The sequence below is a fragment of the Gymnogyps californianus genome, chromosome 10, assembly GCF_018139145.2.
Source record: "Gymnogyps californianus isolate 813 chromosome 10, ASM1813914v2, whole genome shotgun sequence".
NCBI classification, from domain to species: domain Eukaryota; kingdom Metazoa; phylum Chordata; class Aves; order Accipitriformes; family Cathartidae; genus Gymnogyps; species Gymnogyps californianus.
Genome location: NC_059480.1, coordinates 29,637,815 through 29,660,679, shown reverse-complemented (window position 1 = coordinate 29,660,679; position 22,865 = coordinate 29,637,815). Strand labels below are relative to the sequence as shown.

General features: G+C 46.9%; 2 protein-coding genes across 4 annotated transcripts; one reads left to right on the top strand and one right to left on the bottom strand.

Annotated features, from left to right (window-relative positions):
* Window positions 1–4,818: 4,818 nt before the first annotated feature.
* SERP1 (stress associated endoplasmic reticulum protein 1) lies at window positions 4,819–5,551 on the bottom strand. The gene is made up of 3 exons (XM_050902765.1): window positions 5,411–5,551; window positions 5,253–5,328; window positions 4,819–5,103 (listed from the first exon to the last, which is right to left on the bottom strand). Exons 1-3 carry the CDS (start codon window positions 5,492–5,494, stop codon window positions 5,063–5,065), a joined length of 201 nt encoding a protein of 66 aa, XP_050758722.1. The 5' UTR covers window positions 5,495–5,551; the 3' UTR covers window positions 4,819–5,062.
* A 272-nt stretch (window positions 5,552–5,823) lies between these two features.
* Window positions 5,824–22,278, top strand: EIF2A (eukaryotic translation initiation factor 2A). 3 transcript variants are annotated; one of them, XM_050902762.1, is made up of 14 exons: window positions 5,824–5,858; window positions 8,797–8,866; window positions 9,204–9,278; window positions 10,755–10,873; window positions 12,046–12,145; window positions 12,538–12,620; window positions 13,907–13,980; window positions 14,122–14,266; window positions 15,162–15,278; window positions 17,644–18,215; window positions 19,553–19,669; window positions 20,545–20,673; window positions 21,651–21,716; window positions 21,801–22,278. In XM_050902762.1, the coding sequence occupies exons 1-14, from the start codon at window positions 5,831–5,833 to the stop codon at window positions 21,864–21,866; spliced, it is 1,761 nt and encodes a 586-aa protein (XP_050758719.1). In that variant the 5' UTR covers window positions 5,824–5,830; the 3' UTR covers window positions 21,867–22,278. The 3 variants fall into 3 exon arrangements, with proteins under 3 accessions (XP_050758719.1, XP_050758720.1, XP_050758721.1); XM_050902763.1 differs by lacking the exon at window positions 9,204–9,278; XM_050902764.1 differs by lacking the exons at window positions 12,046–12,145; window positions 12,538–12,620.
* Window positions 22,279–22,865: the final 587 nt, after the last annotated feature.

The window sequence follows — 22,865 nt, the reverse complement described above, 5'->3', positions numbered from 1 at the left end:
ATGACACGCCCGGCTCTGAACGGGAGGTCGGGCCCGGAGCGGCTGCTGCCCGGCAAGGGACGAGGCGCCCGGCCCGGCCCGGCCCGGCCGCCCTGCGAGCCGGTACCCGCCTCCGGCTGGCGGCGTCTCCCGGCAGCAGCCCGCGGCCTGGCCGGGGCCGCGGACCCCTCGGCGGCGGGGGAGGGGGGGGGAGACGGCAGCGGCCTCCCGGCCCGGCCCGCCCGCGGGCTGCCGTCTGCCCACCGCCAGGCTGGCCCGGGCCGCTCGCCCGGCGCTCTCCGCGGCCTGCGAGGCGGTGCGGGCGCCGGGGCCGGGCCGGGGTCGGTCGGCACCGAGCACGGCGCCGGGCCCGCAAGCGCTCCGCGGCCGCCGGGCGCCGCTGTGGCGCGGAGCCGCCCGGCCATGGCGGCCGCCGGCCACGGGACGGCGCAGCGGGCGGAGGAGGAGGAGCGGGCGCTCGGGCCTGCGGCCCTGCCCCGCGGTGCCGCCCGGCCGGAGGCGAGGCCTTGCGGGAGGCCGCGCCGCTTCTCCGGGGGCCTCTCTCCGGAGCTCCGGGTCCTGCGGCCCCCTCGGTGCCGGGGCCCGCGCCCTCCCCTCTCCCGGCCCCTGGCCGCCGGCCTGCCCGGCCTCCCGCCGCTGGAGCTCTGCGGGGTCCCCGGGCCCCAGCGCTCTTCCCCGCGGTCGCTTCCCTGTTGCTCAGATGTGCTGACGCCGGCCTTGCTCGGCTGGCAGAGCAGACCCCTCGCTCGTCCTCCTTTCCTGCGGGGGATTGCCGTTACGTATCCGAACCACCTCCCCTGCAATCTGCGTTAACCGATTATTTTAGACTGCCCAAGTAACAGCCGTTAGGCTTCCGAGTAATAATGGTTGCAAAAGGGGGGATTATTCCCTTTCTGTGCATTATTTGATTCCCTCGCGGCTGTTCTAAGACAATGTGCGACATCTGGCGCTATCAGGCAAGCTCCGTGTGCCCCACGTGTTTATAGCCGAGTGGATATACATGGTTGACGTCGGCTCGCAAGATCAGTTTTATCCCTGGACATTTTTCATGCCAGCAGTGGGTCAATCACTGTTCAGTGCGTGCTGTATTGAGGCGAAGGGAGCCTTGCAGCGCAGTCCCCGCTGCAGCGGGTGCTGCACGATGTGATGCTGGGGGGGGGCATGTAAAATGCCAGAGCGGCGGCTGCAGCCCCTGTGCGGCACCGACTGCAGCTGCGGTTCAAGTCATGCAGCGACAGCGAGCTAGGAAAGACTTGGCAGGGGAAGAGGGACCGCTTGCCTTGTGAAGCAAAACATACGCCGATCCCGATGCGTGTTACTGAAGTGCAGTCTCGCAGCCAGCCTGGAGAAGGCTTCACAGGAAAAAAAAAAAAAAAGACAAGGATTTGAGATAAAAGTGAGTTGCGCGTGGTTAATTACATCACCTCAACAGGACAGCGAGTTCAGCTCTACTGACGAACCTGACCGTTTCTCTCAATTGCGGCACTGCGTTACTTTGCCGGGTCAGCGTACCGCTGCAGGCCATCGTATTGAAAAAGATGCTCTATCAGTTCCTGGAAATGAGAAGTTGCAGTCTCATGAGAGGGGACTGCTCCGGCACGGCGGGCTGCCCAGGGCCCTCTGTCCAGTCGGGTGGTGACTGTCTCCGAGGTTGGAGACGCCACCATTTCCCTCGGCAACCTCTTCCAGGGTCTGATCACCCTCACGGTAAAATAAGGGTTTTTCCCTATGTTTAAATGCAATTTCTCGTATTTCAGTGTGTGCCCATTGCTGCTTGTCCTGTCCCTTGTCAGATCCCACCGAGCCTCCTCTCCTCCAGGCTCTCTCAGCCCCCCAGTACATCAGATTGACTTTGCAGGCCTGTGCTGGGCTCCAGCGCGTCCCCGTCCATGTTACACTGGGAGCCCAGCAGCAGCAAGTGCAGCACTGCAGATGTGCTCAGCAGTGCTGAGCAGAGGGGAAGGAGACCTCCACCCGCTGGTGATGCTCTTTCCAACCCCAGGCCCTTCCCTGCGGAGCCACTTCCACCAGTGACCGGCCTCCAGTGGGATTTCACGCTGCCGGCGGCAGCCCTGCGAGCCTGGCGGGTCAGCCGGGGCTCAGTCCTCACAGTCCACTTCCCCAGCCCCTGCTTCACCAGCTTGTCTGCGAGGCTGTGACGGGAGGCCGTGTCGAAAGCCATGCCAAAGTGAAGATAAGCAGCATCTGCTGCTGTCCCATCCTCCACCGAGCCAGTCATCTCCTGGCAGAAGGCTGGCGGGTTAATTGAGCGCTTTTTCCCGTTCACAAATCCATGACTGCTCCCGATCACCTTCTTGCCCTCCCTGTACCTGGAAGTGGTTTCCAGGAGGCTTTGCTCCATCACCTCGGGGTGATGAGGTGAGGCGGACCAGCCTGCAGTTCCCCAGATCCTCCTCCTCGCCCTTCGTGAAGACAGGCGTGACATACGCTTTCTTCCAGTCCTCAGGAATCTCTCCCGTGGGTGCATCCTGTTGGGTCCCGTGGACTTGCGTACACCCAGTTTGTTTAAATGTTCCCTAACCTGAGCCTTCTCCACCGATGGCTCGTCTTCCTTGCTACACAAGGAGCACCCGCCGCTCACAGGAGCCTAGAAACAAGCAGGGGGTTATTCTCTTTCTTTTTTTGTCTTTTCAAGTTGTGTCGTGTCACACACAGTTGGATCTTTCTAAGCACGTAGAGTCTACGGGGCAAAGGAAATTTTGTAGTAGTTTCACATGCTCAAATCAAGTCGCTTTTCCAGCGTAATGCAAAGTTGTTGTAAAATAAAGACCCATTGCCTGGAAGGAATAACCTAGGATATCAACGTCCCTCAGTGTTACCTTAGAGCGAGCACCGCTCAAGGCAGTTTCTAAAGATAAGCTATTCATGCCTCAGATCTCAATGACCCACCGCTGTTTCCTCTCCTTGTCCCAAGAAATGACTGAGCTGCCCTTTCCTGCCCTGGCTGCTGGGGCAGAGTCCCCTTTTGTGAGGACTGTGAGAAGATGCCTGGAAGCAGAGGGGCTTTGGCCGCCGGGTGCAGACAAAGCAGACGCCCCTCATCACCCAGCTCCTACAGCACTGTGCCGTATGTTTACTACGCTGTGAAAGTAAACATCTCCTGTAGAAGCAGGAACCGGTCAGACCCCCCCCCAGGCCTCCGCTGCATCTCCAGAGACGGGAGAACAGAGACGCAGGGGAGCAGCCACCTGCCGAACCCCTGCGGGGAGACGGGCCGGTCCCCGAGGGGACGGGGAGCAGCACCGAGTCGCATCCCTGGCCGGAGCCCCTGCAGCCGACAGCTCAGAGGCACCGCGGCACCGGCACCGCGGCACCGGCACGGCCCAGGCCCCCGAAGAGCCGAACGCGGGGTTTTCCTGCAGCAAAGGGGCTCCTCGCGGGGAAGCAGCTACTTAAGCTGCGCTCAGGGTGAAGCGGCCTAGTTTCAACACTCGGTAAGGCACCATTTTGCCAACCTCAAAACGAAGACAACTCGCATTTGAAAAGAACTTTATTTAAAATCAGAGATTATACATACTTCCCCCCACCACCACCACTTACAAAATACGAGTGTCCAAGAACAAGGAACGCGTGTTACCTTGTATGGCTCGGTTCTGGGGCATGCTCTTGACCGCGCTGGTTTACACCAGTCCCAATGATTTCATACGGAAATACAACTCATACAAAAGATCTGCTCCTTCACAGCTAACAGGCATTTAATTAATCTCTACAGAAACTTTTTTCTATTACTCCTAGTGTAACCAGATCTTAAATTTGTCTTCTGCTAAGAAACCTGAAAAAAGAAAATCTTCCTTTAGCAACGGCGTACAACAGCAGACCGATTTCAGGCTGCCCTCGTTACCACAACAGACAGCAAGAGGCCAACGCAAAGCCTGGCCACCAGCAATAAAATATGATCAATAGCAGCATTTTCCACTGTGATCTCAAGTTACAGCCTTCTCCAGATGTAAGGAGGGCTTTTTTTTCCTTTTCTTTTTTTCTTCAGGATCACTAAGGAGGAACTGTGATCATCCACAGGGAAGCAGTTAAGTACTGGATCCATCGTTAGATGAAATCGAGTTGAAAGCAGGATTTACCTTAAATAGGATTAAATATATATATTGCAAGGCATGCCACACTCTGCAGATGCCGCACGTAAAAGCAGAACTGTGGGCAGGAGGGGCAGGGTCCCCTGCCTGCACGAAACATTCCCGTACAACATCATAAAATTTAAAACTATCACCACTTGTTGAAAGTTGTCCAAGAAGTATTTACAGCAGAGTCACGGCCCGCGGCCAGGAGAGGCTCGGTAAGCCAGCAGCTCTGGCCCGAGCCGCTCAGCAGCTTGTGAAACTTCAGCATCGGGTTATGTCAGAAACAGCTGCTGCTCGGTCATGCCGGTTTCTAATTAAGTAACACCCACTAACTCTATACAAACAAGCGTTTCGTATTTATTAGGACAAGAGGTATAGGATAAAGTTTTCCGTCGCGATAAGCGTTTGAGCGCTAGCGCACTGCCACATGCTGCAGTAGGACTACTCTACGCGTACAGAGAGGACGACGCACTTAGGTAAGCTACAGAACGCTGCACGGCCCAGCGGCTTCATTACGAACATGCTTCAAATTCGTACTCCGGCTACTATAAAAATCCTGGCTTCCGACTTTAAATAAAACCATTTCCAGCTATACAGAGACTTAAACAGATCTCAAGACCCGTGTTTACAACAGATGTCAATTCCTAAGTATCTACATCGCATACAGTTTAACATATCTACAGAGAACATGACTGCATACTTCACTGAATAAGTAGGTCCACCATTGTAGATCAACAATATAATTTTATTGCTTTATACATGTGGTGCTGTTCAAGGCACTGTGGCACGGGCTAGAAAACTCGGAATGACTCGTGAAGGGACCTGGAATGCGACGCGGCCGATGCCGAGCACCGCTCCTCGCCAGCTGCTGCGACGAACCGGGGCTGACGGGGCGCCGGCCGGGGGGGACAGTTCATGGCAGCGCTGGGGGGGGGGGCGCGGACGGGCCCGGCCCGGCGACGGGCCCCTCACATCCCCATCCGGATGCTCTGGATGATCTGGAAGATGGCTGCAAGAGAGCAGAGGAGGGGAGCGCTCGCCGGGCAGCGCCCGCAGGGGGAGGCGGGCGGGCCGCAGCGGGCACTGCGCGGGGCCCCGAGCCGCCGGGCCGGGGCCTGCCCGCCGCCGGGGCCTGCCGCCCCGCCCGCACCCGCTTACCTGATCCGCAGACCACGAAGATGAACAGCGCCAGCAGCCAGGGCCCGACCGACGCCTTCTCCTCCGGGGCCGTCCTCTGCGGGGACAGCACCGCCGTCACCCCGGCCCCCCGGCCCCCGCCCCGCCGCCCCGGCCCCTGCCCGTGCCCCGCCGCGCACCGAGGTCTTGGCGACGTTCCCGCGCTGCGTGATGTTCTTGCTGTGCTTCTCGTTGGCCATGCGGATGCGCTGCTTGGCCACCATGGTGCGACCGCCGGCCGGCCCGGGCCGCCGCCGCCGCCGCCGCTCCGCTCGCTCGGCTCCGCGCGCCGCCCGCTGCCAGCGTCAGCACCGCGCGGCGCCGCCCGCCGGAAACACGCGCCGCCGCGGGCGGGGCCGCCTTCCCGCCGCCAACCCGCACGCCCGGCGGTCAACGCTTCCGGGGCAGCGCGCGCCGCGGCGGGCGGAAGCGGGCCGCCCACGCGTCACGTGCCGGCGCCCCCGCCCCCGACCCCGCGGAGACGTGGACGTCTCTGGGGCGGCCGCGCCGCCGCTCACCCGGAAGCGGAAGACTGAACCCGCCGGGCCGCACGCGCCAAGATGGCGCCCCCCGTGCCGCTGCTGGCAGGTGCGTCGGGCCCGGACGGTGGCGGGGCGAGCGCGGGGCCGCGGGGACCGGCTGGGGCTGGTGGCGGGAGGAGGGAGGCGGGCCGGGCCGGGGCGGCCCAGTGCCCTCCGCCGGTCCCGTCCCTAGGGCGCGCCGCTCTGGCGCGGCCGGGCCCGGCCCAGGGTCCAGCCGGGCCGGGCCCCCGCTTCGCTCCCGGCGGGCCGGAGCGGGCCTCGCCGGGCCGTGTTCTTGCCTCGTGGGCACGCTCAGCCCGGGGCACGGGCGGGCCCCGCGGCCGGGCCTTCCCCTGGGGCTGCCGGCTGCTCGTCCCTGTCCCTTCCTCGCCTGAGCAGCCGCTGGTCCGCCGGCGGGTCTCCCCCTGCTCCGCCGCGGGGAGCTGCTCGGGGACGTCAAAGCATGTTTTTTAAAACGTGCTTGTTCTTTTTCCTGGGCTGTTTCTCTCGTGCGGCTAACGGGTACCTGATGAGACGCTCCCGGAGATGCTGTGCGAGAGCAGACGGGGCGAGTGGGCGAGAGCAGGGCAGGCCCGTTCGCCCAGCCCTGCTTCCCCGGGGCTCGGAGCGGATGGTGGCAGCCCCGGGGACTCGCAGGACGCGGGCACCGGCCTAGCGGGGCCTCTGCGGGCTGCTTCACAGCTCGCAGGGGCTCGCAGCTGACCGAAGCATCTTCGCTGCATTTTGTGGGCTTATCGCTGCGTTTTGTGGAGTTCTTTTTAAGAGTCCTTCTTCCTCTTCTTCCTCTTCTACTTTCTAAGCTGTCTGTAACAGAAGGGTATTTTTCCCTTCCTGTGTTTCTAAGCTTTAAATGCCAGCATATTTATCCCCGCTTGGGTGTGTCGGGGGGGCGGGGGCTGTATTTGTTCAGGGTGGATTTTGGACTGCTTGCTACTGTCTATAATCTGCTGTAAATTTCATTCTTAATTTTTCTTGGGAGTCTGACGGAGGACCTGGAGGACAGACTGAAGGCAGGGTTGCGAAGCTAGTGGATCATATTTAAAGTGTTCAAACGTACCCGTGAGGTATGTTAGGGGCGTGGTGTGCCCCCAGCGAAGTACAGGGCTATAGAGCAGGCGGAGGTTTGGAATCTATCAAAACAGTATTTTCTCCACTCTAATAAACTATTGCTTAAAATGTTTCCCACTTGTTAATCTCTAAAGTACTATGAGAGAGGTGAAGTAAGGATACTTGGCAGTTAAAAGAGCAGCTCTGAAGAGCAGTGTAAGGATGTTTGGTGGCAGACGTTACTGTCGTCCAGGCGTTGCCGCGTCTGCACGTGGATTCCATCACGTGGTTCGTGTATGGACTGACCCGGCCGAGTGGGAGTGCTGCTGTCAGACCTCCCGTGCACCGCTGTCCCTAACGCTTCCTTGAAATAATACACCTGCAGCACCTGCAGCTTAAGTTAATACAGGTCTTGCTTTCTTGAGTCATGTTTGACAGTAAAAAAAAGTCACCTCAGTAGGCATCTTTTGTGTCCCAAGAAAATACATAAAACACAGCTAATGCCTACGTAACCATTGCCCATTTTGTGGTTTAACTTTGAATTCTGATATGCTTCTAATAGAACTACCTTAAAAAATTGTGGTTTATTCACTATATAACAATTCCAACTGCGTGATTTTGCATGAATCTGTCTTTATTTCTTGTTTGTTTTGTGGTGCCGTAAGCATGGCAGTGTCTCTGAAAAAATGAAATTTAAAATGCATTTTATATTGATACTTCTTTCATGCCTTCTGTTCTCCAAGTTGAACTTCCGTGTTGAGACCAACAATAGGGCAAATCCTGTCTCGTGTCAGCAAAAATATCAGTCTTTCTTTGGCAAATGCTGTTCCTGTGTTTAGGCAGCTAATCCTCGCCTTGGGGAATATCTAGGCAGCCCTGTTGAGCTCCACTGTGTAGGACTCCCGTGCGGCTCTTGCAGTGGTGGAGAATTTTCAGCTTCTGCAAGTTAGCCTTCATGAAAGTGCCTCCTGCGGCAGGGTTGAGAGCTGAGGGCCGTCGGCTGCTTCAGGATGAGATGTTGTCCCACGCTCCTTCCTTATGCAGGTGCAGCTCTTTTGTAGCGTGAGGTCATCCTGCGAGATGAAGCCAGACTCTTGTTTTGTGGTGTCCAGTGAGGGGATGATGGGCAATGGGCTCAAATTGAAATCCAGGAAATTGCACTTAAACGTAAGAAAAACTATTTTACTGCGAGACTGAATGCGGGCGCAGGCTGCCCAGAGAGTGCGGATCTCCATCCTTGGGGATACTCACCTCCCAGCCGGGCACAGCCCCGCAGCCCGGTGTTGCTGGCCCTGCCGGAGCAGGGGAGAGGTGGGGGTTCCAGGGGTGCCCCCCGCCTCGGCCCCGCTGCCACGCACCTGGTTTGGGTCTGTCCCGCCCTGCCCCGCTGCCCTCCGCAGCGCTTCTGCTCCTTTCTTTGCTCTGGCACCAGTGCTCCCGTGGCAGAGGGACGAACCGGTTCGTAGCCCGACCCCGTTGGGAAGGCTGCACTGGAAGGGCTGTGCCGGTCGAAGCGGGGAGCGGATCGCACGGCTGTGGGTGCGGGAAGGCTGGGACCGGTGGCAGTTGTCCCACTTCAGTCCTCGGCTCCGGAGAAGTGCTGGCTGGTTGCTGTTTCGTCTGCAGAGGTGTACGGCAAACTGGCGCCTCGGTTGCCTGTGCGTTGTGTCAGAGCTTCTGGTGCTGGGGCCGATAGCTCAGCTCAGCTCGGCCCCTTCGCTGCCTCTGTCCTGTGTTTTAATCCTGCCTTGGATGAAGCCGGGTGTCTCGGCACGCGTTACGTTCTGAATTTCCTTTACAACCCCCTCTCTTGTTTACTCTAAAATGCAAGCAGGGGAAGAGCACGTGCAGGTCTCAGGGTTCACAAATTAGAAAAAGCCTTTGCTTTGGACGATTTTCTGAATTTGAAATGAGTAGTTATTTGTTTACTCTTCCAGTGAGAGGATCCGAAGGGCTTTATATGGTGAATGGGCCACCTAGTTTCACAGAGAGCACAGCGTTTCAAAGGTACTGTTATTATCACTATTTTTGATCTTTTGCACAAAAGAAATAATTTTCTAAAAACTAAAGGTAGACTGTAGAATTGAAAAATGTATAAATATAAGTGAATTTTTTCTTATTGTCAGTAGTTCAGAAAATTGATGGTTTTGAAGGCTTTATGCTTGCCTGACTTCTCATTGCCCAGGTAATAATCACTGAACAATTGCAGAGTAGATTGCACTGTTACAAAGTGCTACTCGGGAGCGCAGCAGGAAAATTGGTGTGTGGCTTTTTATTTTTTTTTAAGAATACCTTAACTTATGCAGTATGTTTGAATACTAACGTGCGTTTCTTATTTCTTTAGGGACTCTGGAAAAAATTGCAAAGCTGTTGCTTTTAGCAAGGACGGTTCCCTCTTTGCCTGGTGCAATGGAGAAAAGTTGGTGCATTTTATGATACTAATCGTTTAGTTTGTATTAAATAAACTGGATCAGTTGTGCCCCATTTGCTCTTGTCTGTGTAAAGGCTATTGCTATTAATGCAAGTGTTTGCATACGTGCTTTAAATGCAGTTTATTTTTGCATTATTCGCAGTAGTGGCTTTGTTTCCTGAATATCAGATGAAATATTTACTGTTTTTCTCATATTTATAACGCACCCATTCCCATGGAACCTGCACGTGCTTTATTTGGTTTTTTTGTTCATAGTTCCCAGTACAATTGTACCTGGTTTTCTGGGATTAATCTATTAGTAAAGCTCACAGAAAATGAAGAGTCTATGCACCTTATGTACAAACATCATAAGGTTTCTTTTTTTTATAGACCAGGTGCATTATAGAGTTCACTAGAGATCATCCTTTACGTAAGAGTGCATCATGGGGTTGCTGCTGTAAAGAGGTGATAAGGCTTCTTCTGAAATATCAGTATTCTTACTAACAGGTTAAAAAAATCTGCAAAAGTATTTAGTAATACCATTTAACCATTTCTTTTAAAGTAGGTAACTTAGATGTAGGATTCATTACTTTCACTGTTGTTTCTGGTTCTCAAAATATTCAGACTCTTCATTTTTCATTAAAAACTTTATTTTTGTCAATTGGAAAGGTCCATTTCCAGAAAATGTTTGTGGGGAAAAATGTTTTTCAAACAACCAGGTTGTATATCCGAGTACCCATACTTTAAATAAGAACATTCCAAATGGCAAATCTTCCCAGTCCTGCCGTACCTCTTTGTTTTGGGGGCTGTCCATCTTCCTTCATCTTAGAGGGGGAGCAGTTAGTGAGATGGTGAGGAACAGGCTCCTAATGCAGCTTCTGAGAACAACAGTGGCTTGGACGCATCTTGATGAGATCTTTTTTGTTTCTTTGGATTCCGTACGTGGCAGATCTTTAACATACAGCGTTCAGGGGTGCCGCTTGACCTTGTTTGTCAGCTGTCTGACCTTTGCTTTTTATTGTCCATGTCTCCCTGCATCCCCCAACCTTAAAAAGCCCAAATCTTAAATGTTGTATCCTTACAGATAGAAGACCTTTCAAAATACGTGGGATAATGCGTGTTTTAATTCAGTTAGAATCTTTCTGCTGGCTGTTGCTCAACTTTAGCACGGTGGAAGTGTGGATGGGCTCTCTACGGATAGCGTGTATCTTGTCTCTGGTTCACAGTTTAAATGTTGCAGATAAAAATATGTGACACGTTTTGACCAGTGCTTTTACTTAGTTTCTGTTATGCTTGGGTATCTGGTTTTAAAATGTGTTCTTGCAAAAATTTAGTAAAAGCAGGAGAGGAAAAAAGCTCTTCTAATTTTTTTACATTGGCCAAATTTGGGACTGATCTAGAAGAGTCAAATACATGAAAAGTTACCTTGGCTATTAATTAACTATTCTAAGCATGTTTTATTGAAATAGCATCTTTTGGTTCCAGAGTAAATATTGTTAATGTCACCAGTGCTGAGTTACTGCGTTCCTTTGATCTTCCAAAGGCAGTTTGCCTTGAATTCTCACCAAAGAATAATGTCCTAGCAACATGGCAGACCTATACAAGTGAGTATTTTACCAGCTGTAAAAGTACATGGGGTAACTGCATATTTTAATTCGGTTTGCAGGCTTTCAATTACCTGATTTGTCACTGTAGCATATTTCTTGGCTAAATGAGCAGTATAGAAAGTGTACAGAAAATTATATGGGTAATCAAGTATATAGTGGAGGAGGGAGGGATGCCATCTTCTGAAAGCATCTGGTATCGACCGTTCCTACAAACACTAAATCAGAGTGCACATACTAACAATTACTCTATTAAGTAAATCACATGTTTCTAAAAATTGCCAACTGATCTTAGTGCAAAGAGCGTGTTTGCATAATATGCTGTTCAAGCCGTTTATATTCATGCATAGACAAGGAAAATTGTAAGCTGTCTCAGAGTAGTCACGTCCTCCACTGGGCATAGCTGACTTGAGTGTTCTCCGTTGTCCAGAGGGCTTTATTCTCTCCTCTGCCTCTCTGTGGAGTTTATGTTCCTGATTTAGCTAGCCTCAGTCTCATCTAAGTTGCGTGTCTGAAGTAGACGGTGTAAATGCTTCCTTAGACAGAAAGAGCTGGCCGTAGGCTGAGCGTGCGGGAAGTGGTCTGGGACAGGTTGTAGGATAAGACAAGGCAGCACAGGTGACAGCACTGACACCAACTGTGGACTGTTAGAGAACTGTTAGGAGGTCTGTTTCGAATCATTGGTAGAAATAGGCAGGCTGTAGTACCCAGAATAAGTAGGACGGTACGGAGAGTTTAAAACCAGTAGAACCATTTTGTATGGCTTGCAGATAAAGCTGTGACTGCAGCGTGATGGACAAAATGCATTGCATGCTTGTGAGAACAAAATGTAGGAGTGGAGAACATACCTTCATTATTTGCCAAGAGGACAGCTTTTGATTTTGATTAAAAAGCACGCATTAAAAAAGCTGTCCTAGTGTGGTGGTCCTAGTCTTGTAATGGGAGTAGAAACCCTACACTTCCAAATGTTAGTTCTTTCTGCAGACTGAAAGACTTATGTTAATAGGTAAAGCCATTAGCAGTCTAGGTTTTAGTCCTTCAGGGGGTGGGATGCTTCTTGTAAGAAGTTTACGCATGTTTGGTTGCTTGTAGAATCATGAGATGGAATGTCGTCATGGTGAAGCAGATTTAACCCCCAGAGACCACTACTGTAATCCCTGTTTTTGTTGCAGCTGCTAAAGATGGCACAGCGGGGGTGCCCAACCTACAGCTTCATGATGTGAAAACTGGAAAATGTTTAAAATCTTTCATCCAGAAAAAGATGCAGAACTGGTAAATAACATTTCTAGATGCTAATTGTTTGCAAAGAAATCTGGTTTCCAAAATCTGGTCCAGGTAAATAGAGCTTTTAGTGTGGTGTTGGCTTTCAAAATACTGCCTGCTACTAGCTGAAAGCAAGTATCTGTGCTTCTAAGTATCTTTGTACGTAGTTATAATTCTTTGTTTCTTAGTATAAATTCACTATCATTTTGCACCACAGAGAAAGCTGGGGAGACGGTAACTAAGTCTAGTTGTATATTTTTTACTATGCAGATGTCATTTGTCCCTTTGAAACATGTATCGTGTTTGAATTTGCTTGGCTTTAAAAATGGAGGAAAAAAAATCCTAGACTGCTAAAGATGAGCATCATTCAGTGTTTCTAATTTTTTTTTCTTTAAATGTAGGTGTCCTTGCTGGGCAGATGATGAAAGCATTTGTGCCAGAAATGTAAACAATGAAGTGCACTTCTTTGAAAACAACAACTTTAGTACGCAAGTATTTCTCTATGTTTCATTGCAGTCTATGTAGGCATCGTCTTTTGGGTGTTTTTTTTTTTGTTTTCAAATTTTTTTCTCATTTCTTCTTTTGCTTGCTTTTTATTTTAAATATTGCCGACATTCTATTTGAATTTGGAATTCAGAATCATTATGTTTTAATGAAGTATGTTTTCACTTTCTTTATCTTTTCAGTGACTTATCTAGTATGAAATGCATCTAATTTCAATTAAAGAGGCCTGATTCTGTATTGTTTCTCATTTAATGACATCCAGGAAATTGTCAATAGAGAACGTGATCTATGATTACTTCTTTGGCTATTCTGTCAATGAGCTATTAAAAAATGAAAATTGATGGCAAAAATGAAGTTGCGAAGCTAGAGCATTTTTTTCCAAGGAAATTTACTACTAGTGGTAGAATATTTGGAGTCAGTAGAGGTCAAAAAGGGAAAGGGGAAGAAAAAAGCAGGAAGATTAAAAATGAATTAGAACAAAAATTTAAAGGAATACAAGAAAACTGCTGTGGGGAGAACAGTGGTGTGTGGGTTTGGTGGGGTTTTTGTTTGTTTGTTTTTTAAATACAAGGCTGATACAAGAATTTATTCTGGGAGCTAAAAATACGGCCCATGAGATGCAGTTTCCTGAGAATTACCCCTGCTGATGTTAACAAAGCTATACTAGGGAAGCATGGAATGTCTGTTCCAGCCTGAGGTCTGCTGCTCAGTGCAGACTTCCTTGCTGGAGTAAGGTTGTGGGTTGCTGCTGTTCGTTTACTTTTTAAAGATACATTTCCCGTAAGTTGTTTGTGTAAAGGGGCAATGTTCAGCACAGAACAGGCCTTTATGAACGCCTCCTATCCGGAGGAATCATCCGGTAAAGCTGCAAGGGGAGAACCCCTGGCTCTGTGTAATGGTGCGTGTTATCTGGACGTGACTGATGCTGCTTCCTCTGAAGTGAGCACAGATAAGATGAAGAACACTGTCTCTTGCTTAAAACACGAGCTGTGTTCACATGGGGTTCAGAAACTTCCTTGCTGTTTGAACTTCCAAATACTAAATACTGGATTTTAAACCTAGGCTCAGTTCAAGTTGGTTTTGTAAATAAAAATGTGTGATGAAATGGGAAGGCAATGGTTGTTTGCCTAGTAAAATAAATCCTTTATCATTTTATATACTGTTCTTTATTATCCATGATACAGACTCATAAAAAGGTATAGTTAAGTAATCCAGGCTAACATGGTTTGTCATTAACATCGTCACATCTGTGACTTTTTTTTGCAGATACTATTGCAAATAAACTGCATTTGCAAAAAGTTAATGATTTCGTGTTATCTCCAGGAGCACAGCCAACCAAGGTACTTCTGATGTTGTTCCCAATTTTTTTCTTGGTTTTCTTCAAAAAAGTGGTGTGATTTTTAGTACAGCGTACTAGTAGTGAATAGACCCTGTGCTACCAAGAATATCATCTGCAATAAAATCTCATGGCTTTGTTTTAGGTTGCTGTGTATGTTCCGGGCAGTAAAGGTGCACCATCATTTGTTAGACTCTATCAGTATCCCAACTTTGGTGGCCCTCAGTCTGCACTAGCCAATAAAAGTTTCTTTAAAGCTGACAAGGTGACAATGCTATGGAACAAAAAAGGTATAACAGCTGTATTTTTAAACTTTTGTATTCCACCCATTTTGGATTTAATTATTTGTTTACTGTGTGTTGTTTGTGTTTAATTTGTGTGTGCAGATAAATACTGAAGATAGCCATTAATGCCAATGCCGTGTTAAGGTTACAATTCTGAAAGCCCTGAAGTGCTCATAACTTTCCTGTGTTGACTTCCATGATTTTGTATATTGTAATTGAGAATATTCTACATGTTGGTAAATTTTGCAGTTGAATAGCAAATTCAAATTTAATTTTGCATTCTGTGGTAATAATGTATTTATACTGTAAACATAAGATTATACCAGAGCATAAACTGTTCTTAATGTGTAAAATTGTATATACCCAGTCGGGATGACTTGCGCAGTCCTTTGTGTGCTTTGCTGTTTGTTAGCGATGAGCTGTTTCAGAATAATTTCTGTAAAAACCGTTTTACTTCAACCCACATTGTCTGGAATACAGGGAAGGTATTACAAATATGTAGAAACAACATGTGGGCACACAGTTTTGGATAAAATAGATGTACATACAAAAGCTGTTGATGAAACATTTTATTGAAGGACTGATCAGTATGCCTGGTTTCTGCCTTAGTCAGATGAGTTATCTTTTTTATGGCTGCAAAAGTATGTCTGCTTTCTCATAATTCAACGGTGAATGAAAGACTTAGCTTACACTTTTCACCTGAGAAAGGAAGATATTAATTCTGTTTGGGTTGACGTTTAGGAAAAATTCAATTCAGAAGAGAATGATAACAGCACTGTTACGCAAGCAACTAACTAGAATTCATAATCGAACTAATTTCTCTTTGTTCATGGTAGTTTGTGAAATAGTTTATACAATTTGCAATAACTGTATTGAAATAACTGTATGTCTACTCTATTAGCCACTGCTGTGCTAGTAATAGCTAGTACAGAAGTTGATAAAACAGGTGCTTCGTACTATGGAGAGCAAACTCTGCACTACATTGCAACAAATGGAGAAAGCGCGGTCGTACAACTGCGTAAGTAGCTCTCAGGCATTTTTTCATTGTATTATAGCTCTCAGTAGTGGGAATTGCTGTTTCACCAGCTTTTGTTTAATATATGAGGGGGTTTTTTGTTAGTGTAATGAAGTAATCTTTAAAAAAATAATGAAGTACTCTAAACAAAAAATCCTTCACCAGAATTTTTTTTTTTTTTTACTCTGGAGTAAGGTGGTTTGGTTTTTGGTTGTTTTTTTTTTTTTTAATAGCTGAATTATCGTGTTGACTTTGGTGTACTTGTCTTAATGTCAGTGGCAGAGAGGCAGCGAGCACACACTTTCAGTTAATATATACAATTAATTTGCTTGGGAGAGTGTTCATGTGCACAGGAAGGGAATTGTGCATGTTTACTAAGTAAACACCAGGACAATGGAGCCAGCTTAGTGTCTGAGAATCCAAAATGGGCAGGAAGGTATGTTACCAAACAGAATAATCCTACCTGCGCTTTTAGACATGCAATTGATACTATTACTCAAGGAACCGGGGCAGAGTGAGAGCAATTTTTTGAAGTATATTCAGCATAGATAGTCTACATCACCCCATCCCCAGTGTTTTGAAATACTCACAAGAAACTAGCCTCTCTGTAATCCCAAACAAGACAGGTGTTTATGTTAAACAGCAACAGCTTAACATAATGAAAAAATACCAACACAGGGGAAATGAATGAATGGACTTCCAGTTCAAACAAGACACTGAAATTGAGCGCATCCACTTGCTTCTCCCCAACACGTCATTTTTATGTCTTAGAACACTTTCCATTTTACAGTACAGAATAAAGGACTTCTATTTTCCAATATACTTCAAAACAGACTATCTATGCTGAAGTGACTGTAGAGAGACTGTGAATATATTCTCTTCAATACTAGTGCTGACTGGGAGAACTTACCCAGTTTGCCTTCTGTAGCAAGTACTGTGCCCCATTTCCCTTTGTTGCTAACTTCACTGGGGAAAAATAATCAGGATTATAACTCAGTATCTAGAATCCCTCTGGGAGCAGTTTCCTGGATTGAGAACACTAGTTATTTAATTACATGCTTATTAAAACCTTCTTTGCCCTTTGAAGTTAGTTATTTCCAATCCATCTTTATTTAACAGGAAGTTTGTCGTCAATTTTCATTTAATTTAGCTATTCCTTTTCAAGGAAAAAACCAAACCGATGTCTGTTTTGTAAAACTGTTTTTTCCAACAAAAGCAAGTGGTGGGCACTTGGAGTGAGTGGTGCCTCATTTCCTGTGGATTTGTATCTTCTGGTTACTTTTGAGGTCTAGTTTTGAAGCTTTTTTTCACACTACATTTGTGTGTGTTTCATTTTTGACTAACACATCCTCATGCTGCAGCCTTTGCCTTAGCTGTGGAAGCCCGTATAAAGCTGCCCTCATCTCTCCAGCTGCCTCCTGTCATGAAACGTGCAGAAACGTGATTTTCTGTCAGACCTTTGTCCCTGCAGTTGCATTTGGTTAATGTAATCTAAAAAGTTTTAAAGGGGAAGACACACAGACAGTGTGATTATACAGCCTAGTTTCTAAAGATAATGAGGCTTTAGAATAACAGCAGGAATTAATGATTTAAATCAGGTTGATATTTTGGGTCAACGCCTGGATTTGAGAATTGTCAGTAATGTACTTGGCATTTATCTGAAATACAGGTAAAGATATGCAGATTATGAAAAGTTATAATGACCTATGGTTTTTATATACCCCTGTATATTTTACATGAGTTTCCATCACTAATTCATCATTCTGCAGCATCTCCTAATGTTCTAACCCCCAGAATAGCTTCTAACAATATCAAGTTTTAATCATTATGTGTAAAACCATTTTTTGTGTGCTCTTTCACTTTAAAATCTGTCTTATACCGTGCATGAGCACGGTCCAAAGGTTACTTAGATCAATATTTCTTAGCTCTAGAAAGCTGAGCTATGCAATATTTCTTAGATTAAAAAAAGAGAAACTGGTATCCAGCTGGTATAAAACTCCTGTGTTTGCAGGTTTCCAGTGGGACAGTTTGAGAAGGTCCTGAGAGATCATACTTGAATAACGAGGGGGGGAAAAAAAAAGGAACTTTTTTTACATGAAAAAAATATGCTTACTGTTAAAGTGCTGATGCTGACCCCACAGAGGTAATTTGGAATGGCTGCAGTTATTGTTGCAAACCTTCACTAAAATTATCACAAGATAAAATGTTGTTTCTACCTCTATTGTTAGTAGAATTCATTTTCACTGTCAGTAATTAGATCACAGCATTTTAGCCAAGCATGAAGTTAACAATCGCTATTGATTTTATTTTTGCTTGCACTGAAAAGATACAATCTCCTAACAACAGCTGCATTTTCCTTTTCCTTTAGCAAAAAATGGTCCTATTTATGATGTAGTTTGGAACCCCAATTCTGTCGAGTTTTGTGCTGTGTATGGTTTTATGCCTGCCAAAGCAACAGTTTTTAATCTGAAATGTGACCCTGTGTTTGATTTTGGAACCGGTCCTCGCAATGCTGCCTACTACAGCCCCCATGGACATATCCTAGTGCTAGCAGGATTTGGAAATCTCAGGGGACAGATGGAAGTGTGGGACGTTAAAAACTACAAACTCGTTTCCAAACCAGTAGCCTCGGATTCCACGTACCTCGCTTGGTGTCCTGACGGGGAACATATTGTAACAGCTACATGTGCTCCCAGGCTACGAGTCAGTAACGGTTACAAGATATGGCACTACACTGGCTCTCTACTACACAACTACAAAGTTCCATCAAATGAAGAAATGTGGCAAGTTTCCTGGCAGCCCTTCTTGGATGGAGTGTTCCCAGCCAAAGCAGTAAAATACCAGGCAGTTCCAAGTGAGTTGCCCAGTGCTGAGCCAAAGCCTGCTCAAGCGTACAGACCTCCAGCCCTGAGAAACAAACCTGTAACAAGTTCCAAGCTCGTAAGTAGACAGTTTCACCTATGAACGAAATTGTTCTGTTTCATTGATTTGCCCGTCTTTGAAGCTTGGCCTCAAGTATGGGTATATTTTTAATGAGGGACATTAGAAGAGTAATCAGACTGACAGTAGTAGTGCGGGTTTTTTGAGAGGTTTTCTTGATAATCCTCTGACATTTTGCTCGCTGTTTGCCAGAATATATGCTAGAAAACTGAAATTTCTTTGGTCCAAACACTCTCCTTTTACAAAGTCACTTGCAAACTTTAAAAACGCTCTCTACAACATGCTCGCGAACAATAAACTGCAAATTTGGTTTACAGTGAAACTGGATACCCTAGTTAAGATCGAAGCCTCTGATTTGGGTGACCTGACTTACCAGCCTAAACCCTGCTAGACAGGTGGACTGTCCTCCAACAGCTTTTTTTTTTTTTCCTCCTTCCTTAGGTAAGCTTACTTGCTAGAAAGAGATTTGATTGTTAGCAAGTCAGCTGCAGTTTAAACAGGTTTCAGTATAGTGACCTACTTGTCTAATTAGTTTCTTTCTGCAAGTTTTCAAAGTGGGCTGAGTAGCAACTAACTACGTTTAACAATTGCACCCTTGATGTTTGAGTCGTGGAGAGCTTTGATTTTGAGCGTTGTGCTTTTGAAGGAAAGACTGCTGCTCGGCTTGTGAGGAATCTATTAATCATGCTAATGTCTGATTTCGCAAATGATCAACAAGCAGAGGTAGTAGAGAAAAGATGCGTTAAATAAAATAATTCTGTTTACTTATAGGGGCAAGAAATCATGTCATATGCATTAAAACAATCCAGCTCCTCAATTGAGAGTTCTCTTAAAAAACCCAACAGACTAAACAACCCCCCCTTTTCACCCCCCACCCCATCTCCCCTCCCAGCAACCCATTTTTCCTTTCTTGTCACTAGGAGTTTGAGTTAAAAAGCTGTCAACAAAAGCAAAATGCCAAGCTTCAGTCATTTTGTGCTGGTTTATTCCTCTTTGATTTTATTTCCCCCCTGAGATAGTAAACATGATGATTTTGTCACTTTATCAGAAATCCAGGAAATCTTTAGGACATACAGAATAGTCCCATCCAAACTTGAGAATGGATGAATGTGAAACCCTTTTCACACTGTCTTCTGCTACTCGAAAGAGAAAGGGCACATACTTTTTTTTTTTTCTTTTTTCTTTCTTTGTTTTTCCTTCCTCTTCCTTTATGGTTCATCTTTGCATATGGTGTTGTCTTAAGTAGGTCTGGGGGTTCACTGTCGGGTTTTTTGTACCAACACGCTTGCCGACATGGAATACAGGTTTCGTAACTGTTAATTTTGCATATCCTGCAGCATGAGGACGAGCCACCTCAGAATATGAAACCACAGTCAGGAAGCAGTGATAAGCCGCTCTCTAAAACAGCTCTCAAAAATCAAAGGAAACATGAAGCAAAGAAAGCTGCTAAACAGGTACTGCAAAACTAGTTCTTTCAAGGATAACGTTAATCAGTTTTCACAAACGGCAGTGATCAGTCTCAGAGCAGTGACCGTTAGTTAGTTGCACCGAGAGCCCTCCACACATCTTGCACGTGCTAAGTTGCGGGGAGCGTGGTAGGCTTTTTAATCGGACTAAAGCAGGTACAAAAGGATGACTTAAAAATAACAGCTTTGGTTAGTTGCTGCGAATGTTAGCTGAAATCCATGTTAAGACTAAGTAATTCTGACTTTTCACCTTCAGACAATCCGCACAATTTTTTTCAGTGTTAGGTGAGAGGTAAGAACAGACTTGCTGCTTTGATGTGTCCCCCCAGCGGGTCAGGGCTGAGGCATGTTATCAGGGCAGACCAAAGACAGCCTGTTCTGTGTCACCTCTTTGCTTGCCATTCTTTGGCTAGGTAGATAAAAATCAGCTTTTGGTATTAGCCTTCCAATTTCTACAAACTTCTGAAGCAATAATGTCTTTAAATAAGATTTTTTAGTTTCTTACATTGGTTTTGAGCCCTTTCTTCAGAGACAATGAATATATCTACTTTCTAAAATATTTGTGTGTGTTTGTCATGTCACCATTACTGGTGTTTCCCTACGCTATGTATGGTTGGTGTCTTGAGGAAGTAGAAATTAAACAAGAAACAGCATGTGAGTTGTTGTAGATAACCTTTTTTCTGTGGAAAGCATATATATAGGTAATGCAATACATCAAAGCAAGTCACTTACAAATTTTGGAGTACACCCGCAAACTAGTGAAAGAAGAAATACTAAATGGATCCCTTAAAATGATTAAAGACATTTTTCAGTCCCTTTGTCATCAAAGATATTTTCTAGATAATGTGTTTATTTGTCTACAGGAGGCCAAAGCTGATGCGAACCAGGAATCTACACAGTCCGCAGCATCACAGAATGCACCACGGAGTGCTGTGCCTGCCGTTACATCAGGAGATCCTGAAGTTGACAAGAAGATAAAGAATTTAAAAAAGGTGAGAGGTGGTTGGTTGGTTGGTTGTTTGTTTTTTCTTCTTCCTAACAAACAGCAGATTTCTCTAAGAGATTGTCTGTGAGATCTAGTCTGATTGTAAGGTGACTTGAGCTCAGTAGGACAGCATTTACACAGAAGGTAATTTCCTGAATTTGTAAACCAACTTCCTTGGCTTTTCCATCGTGTAAAAGAGTAGAGGTCATCCCTTGCCCGGACTCCTGAAGATCTTACCAGGGGTAGCAGCGTAGGAGCCACTTACAGGTGCGTGTAAGAGTGTTCCAGTCTGCTGTTACGAACGCTGCGCACGCGTGCCCGATCCTCGCAGCTGAGGGGCAGGGGTGCAGCGTAAAGGTGTTCGTGCTTAGAAAGCGGCTGTGTGGGCCGCTTGTTTATTGGATCCTGGATCTGAGAAAGGAGCCATGCTATGTGGTTTCGGTTTCTTCCCTAACTTCTGAATGGTATGAGCGTGAAGTTTACTGCCAATCTTGGAAATTCTTGGATTAAATAATTCCAGAATGGAAGCTGCAGGCTAGTTTCAGGCTGGAGAATCTTTTCTGTTTCTGCATAATCCATCAGGGCTTTTTTCTCTTGGCTGCCTCCTGCTTTTCGTGGTCTCTGTTTGGATTAATATTCCAGGCTTTCTGAGGAAAATGTGCAGTGAAGAGGGATAGTGATTGTGGAGGAGTAATTTCTGAATTTGGATCTAGCCCTTCAGTGAGAGAATGCATGGTGTTTGTTTCAGAGACTAAGAAGTGCTTCTATTCTCTAGGTGTTTTTCTTGAAAGAAATGTCTTTTATTGGAGGGAAATTCTGGACTGAGCACCTGGAGATGTTTAAATGAAATGTGCCTTCCATATTGAGACCTGCCTCCTGGTAAATCAGGCAATTGCAAGTGCAGGAACTTTTAAGACTTTTTTTTCTATTGGTTCACCAATATTTTTGTGTTAGTGTGGTGTTTTTGTTTGGTTTTTTTTACAGAAACTGAAGGCAATTGAGCAGCTGAAAGAACAAGCAGCTGCTGGCAAACAGCTAGAGAAAAATCAGGTACTGCTAAGATGTACGCAGTTTATTCAAGTTTTGTTTTATAATAAGCTACATCTGTGACATCTTGTGCTTTTTTTGTTCTAGTTGGAGAAGATTCAGAAAGAAACTGCTCTCCTTCAGGAACTGGAAGACCTAGAACTGGGTCTTTAAAACTCCATGGAAGTCCAGTGCGGCGTTAACACAAAGTTCATGACAAATATAATTTCTGTTAACTTGAACATAATAAAATGTTTCAGCAAATGACCTGAGGATGCAGAAGTCCACAGGTTTGCTGCACACTCGCCTTTTGAAAAGCTTTCCTAAAGATTTGTGCACATGTGAAACTGTAAACAAGTAACGAATATCGCATCAGCCAGTTCTGCTGCTGTTCAAACCAGAAATGTGCTTATGTTCTTAAAGCATATTGTCTAAAAAACAGAAAGCCTGTTGGTTTATCTGTTCCTTGTTTGGGTGTGAGGAGGGAAGGTGATGAGGTTTACCCGTTTGATAGCTTTATTATATTTAAAAAGATGTGATCTTTATGCAATAATGGGATGTAGATAAAAATAAAGAGCATTTAATAATAAAAGTACTTCTGTTCTTCTGTTACAAGGGCAGGGTTTTTAAAATAACGAGGCCGTGCCACCACTGTTAAAAATAACTCACCGCTGAGGATAAATGAAGCTTCAGCTACTGCAGCTGCCGTGCTGACCCTTGCAAGTTTTTTACTCTCTGATTTTTATTTTCCTTGTCTTCCAGTTCTCCTTTTCCCCTTCCCTTTATTCTGGCCCCTTGATTTGTGGCCGTTAAAGAGCAGGGTACGCGGGGGGAAAGACGGCAACGGGCTCCGCTCCGCTCGTCCTGCAGGCAGCCTTCGGCCCAGCTCCGCGCGGCAGAGGCGCGGGGACGAGCCGGCCGGCCGGCCGGCCGCTGCGGGTCCCTCGCTCCGTCCCCTCATGCGGCCGGGCCCCAGCCCCGGCGGGGGTTCGGCCTGGCTGGCGCCCCCGGCCCTCGGCGCCCCCCGCCATGGTGCCGCGCTCCCCGGCGAGCGGCGGGTGCGCCTTTACCGCTGGTGCAGAACGCCCGGCGGCCACTTGTACTGTTATTGAGCGCAGGCAGGCTGCCTCCGCGTTTATTTAATTTAAAAAACCCAGAAATTATTTTTCTTTT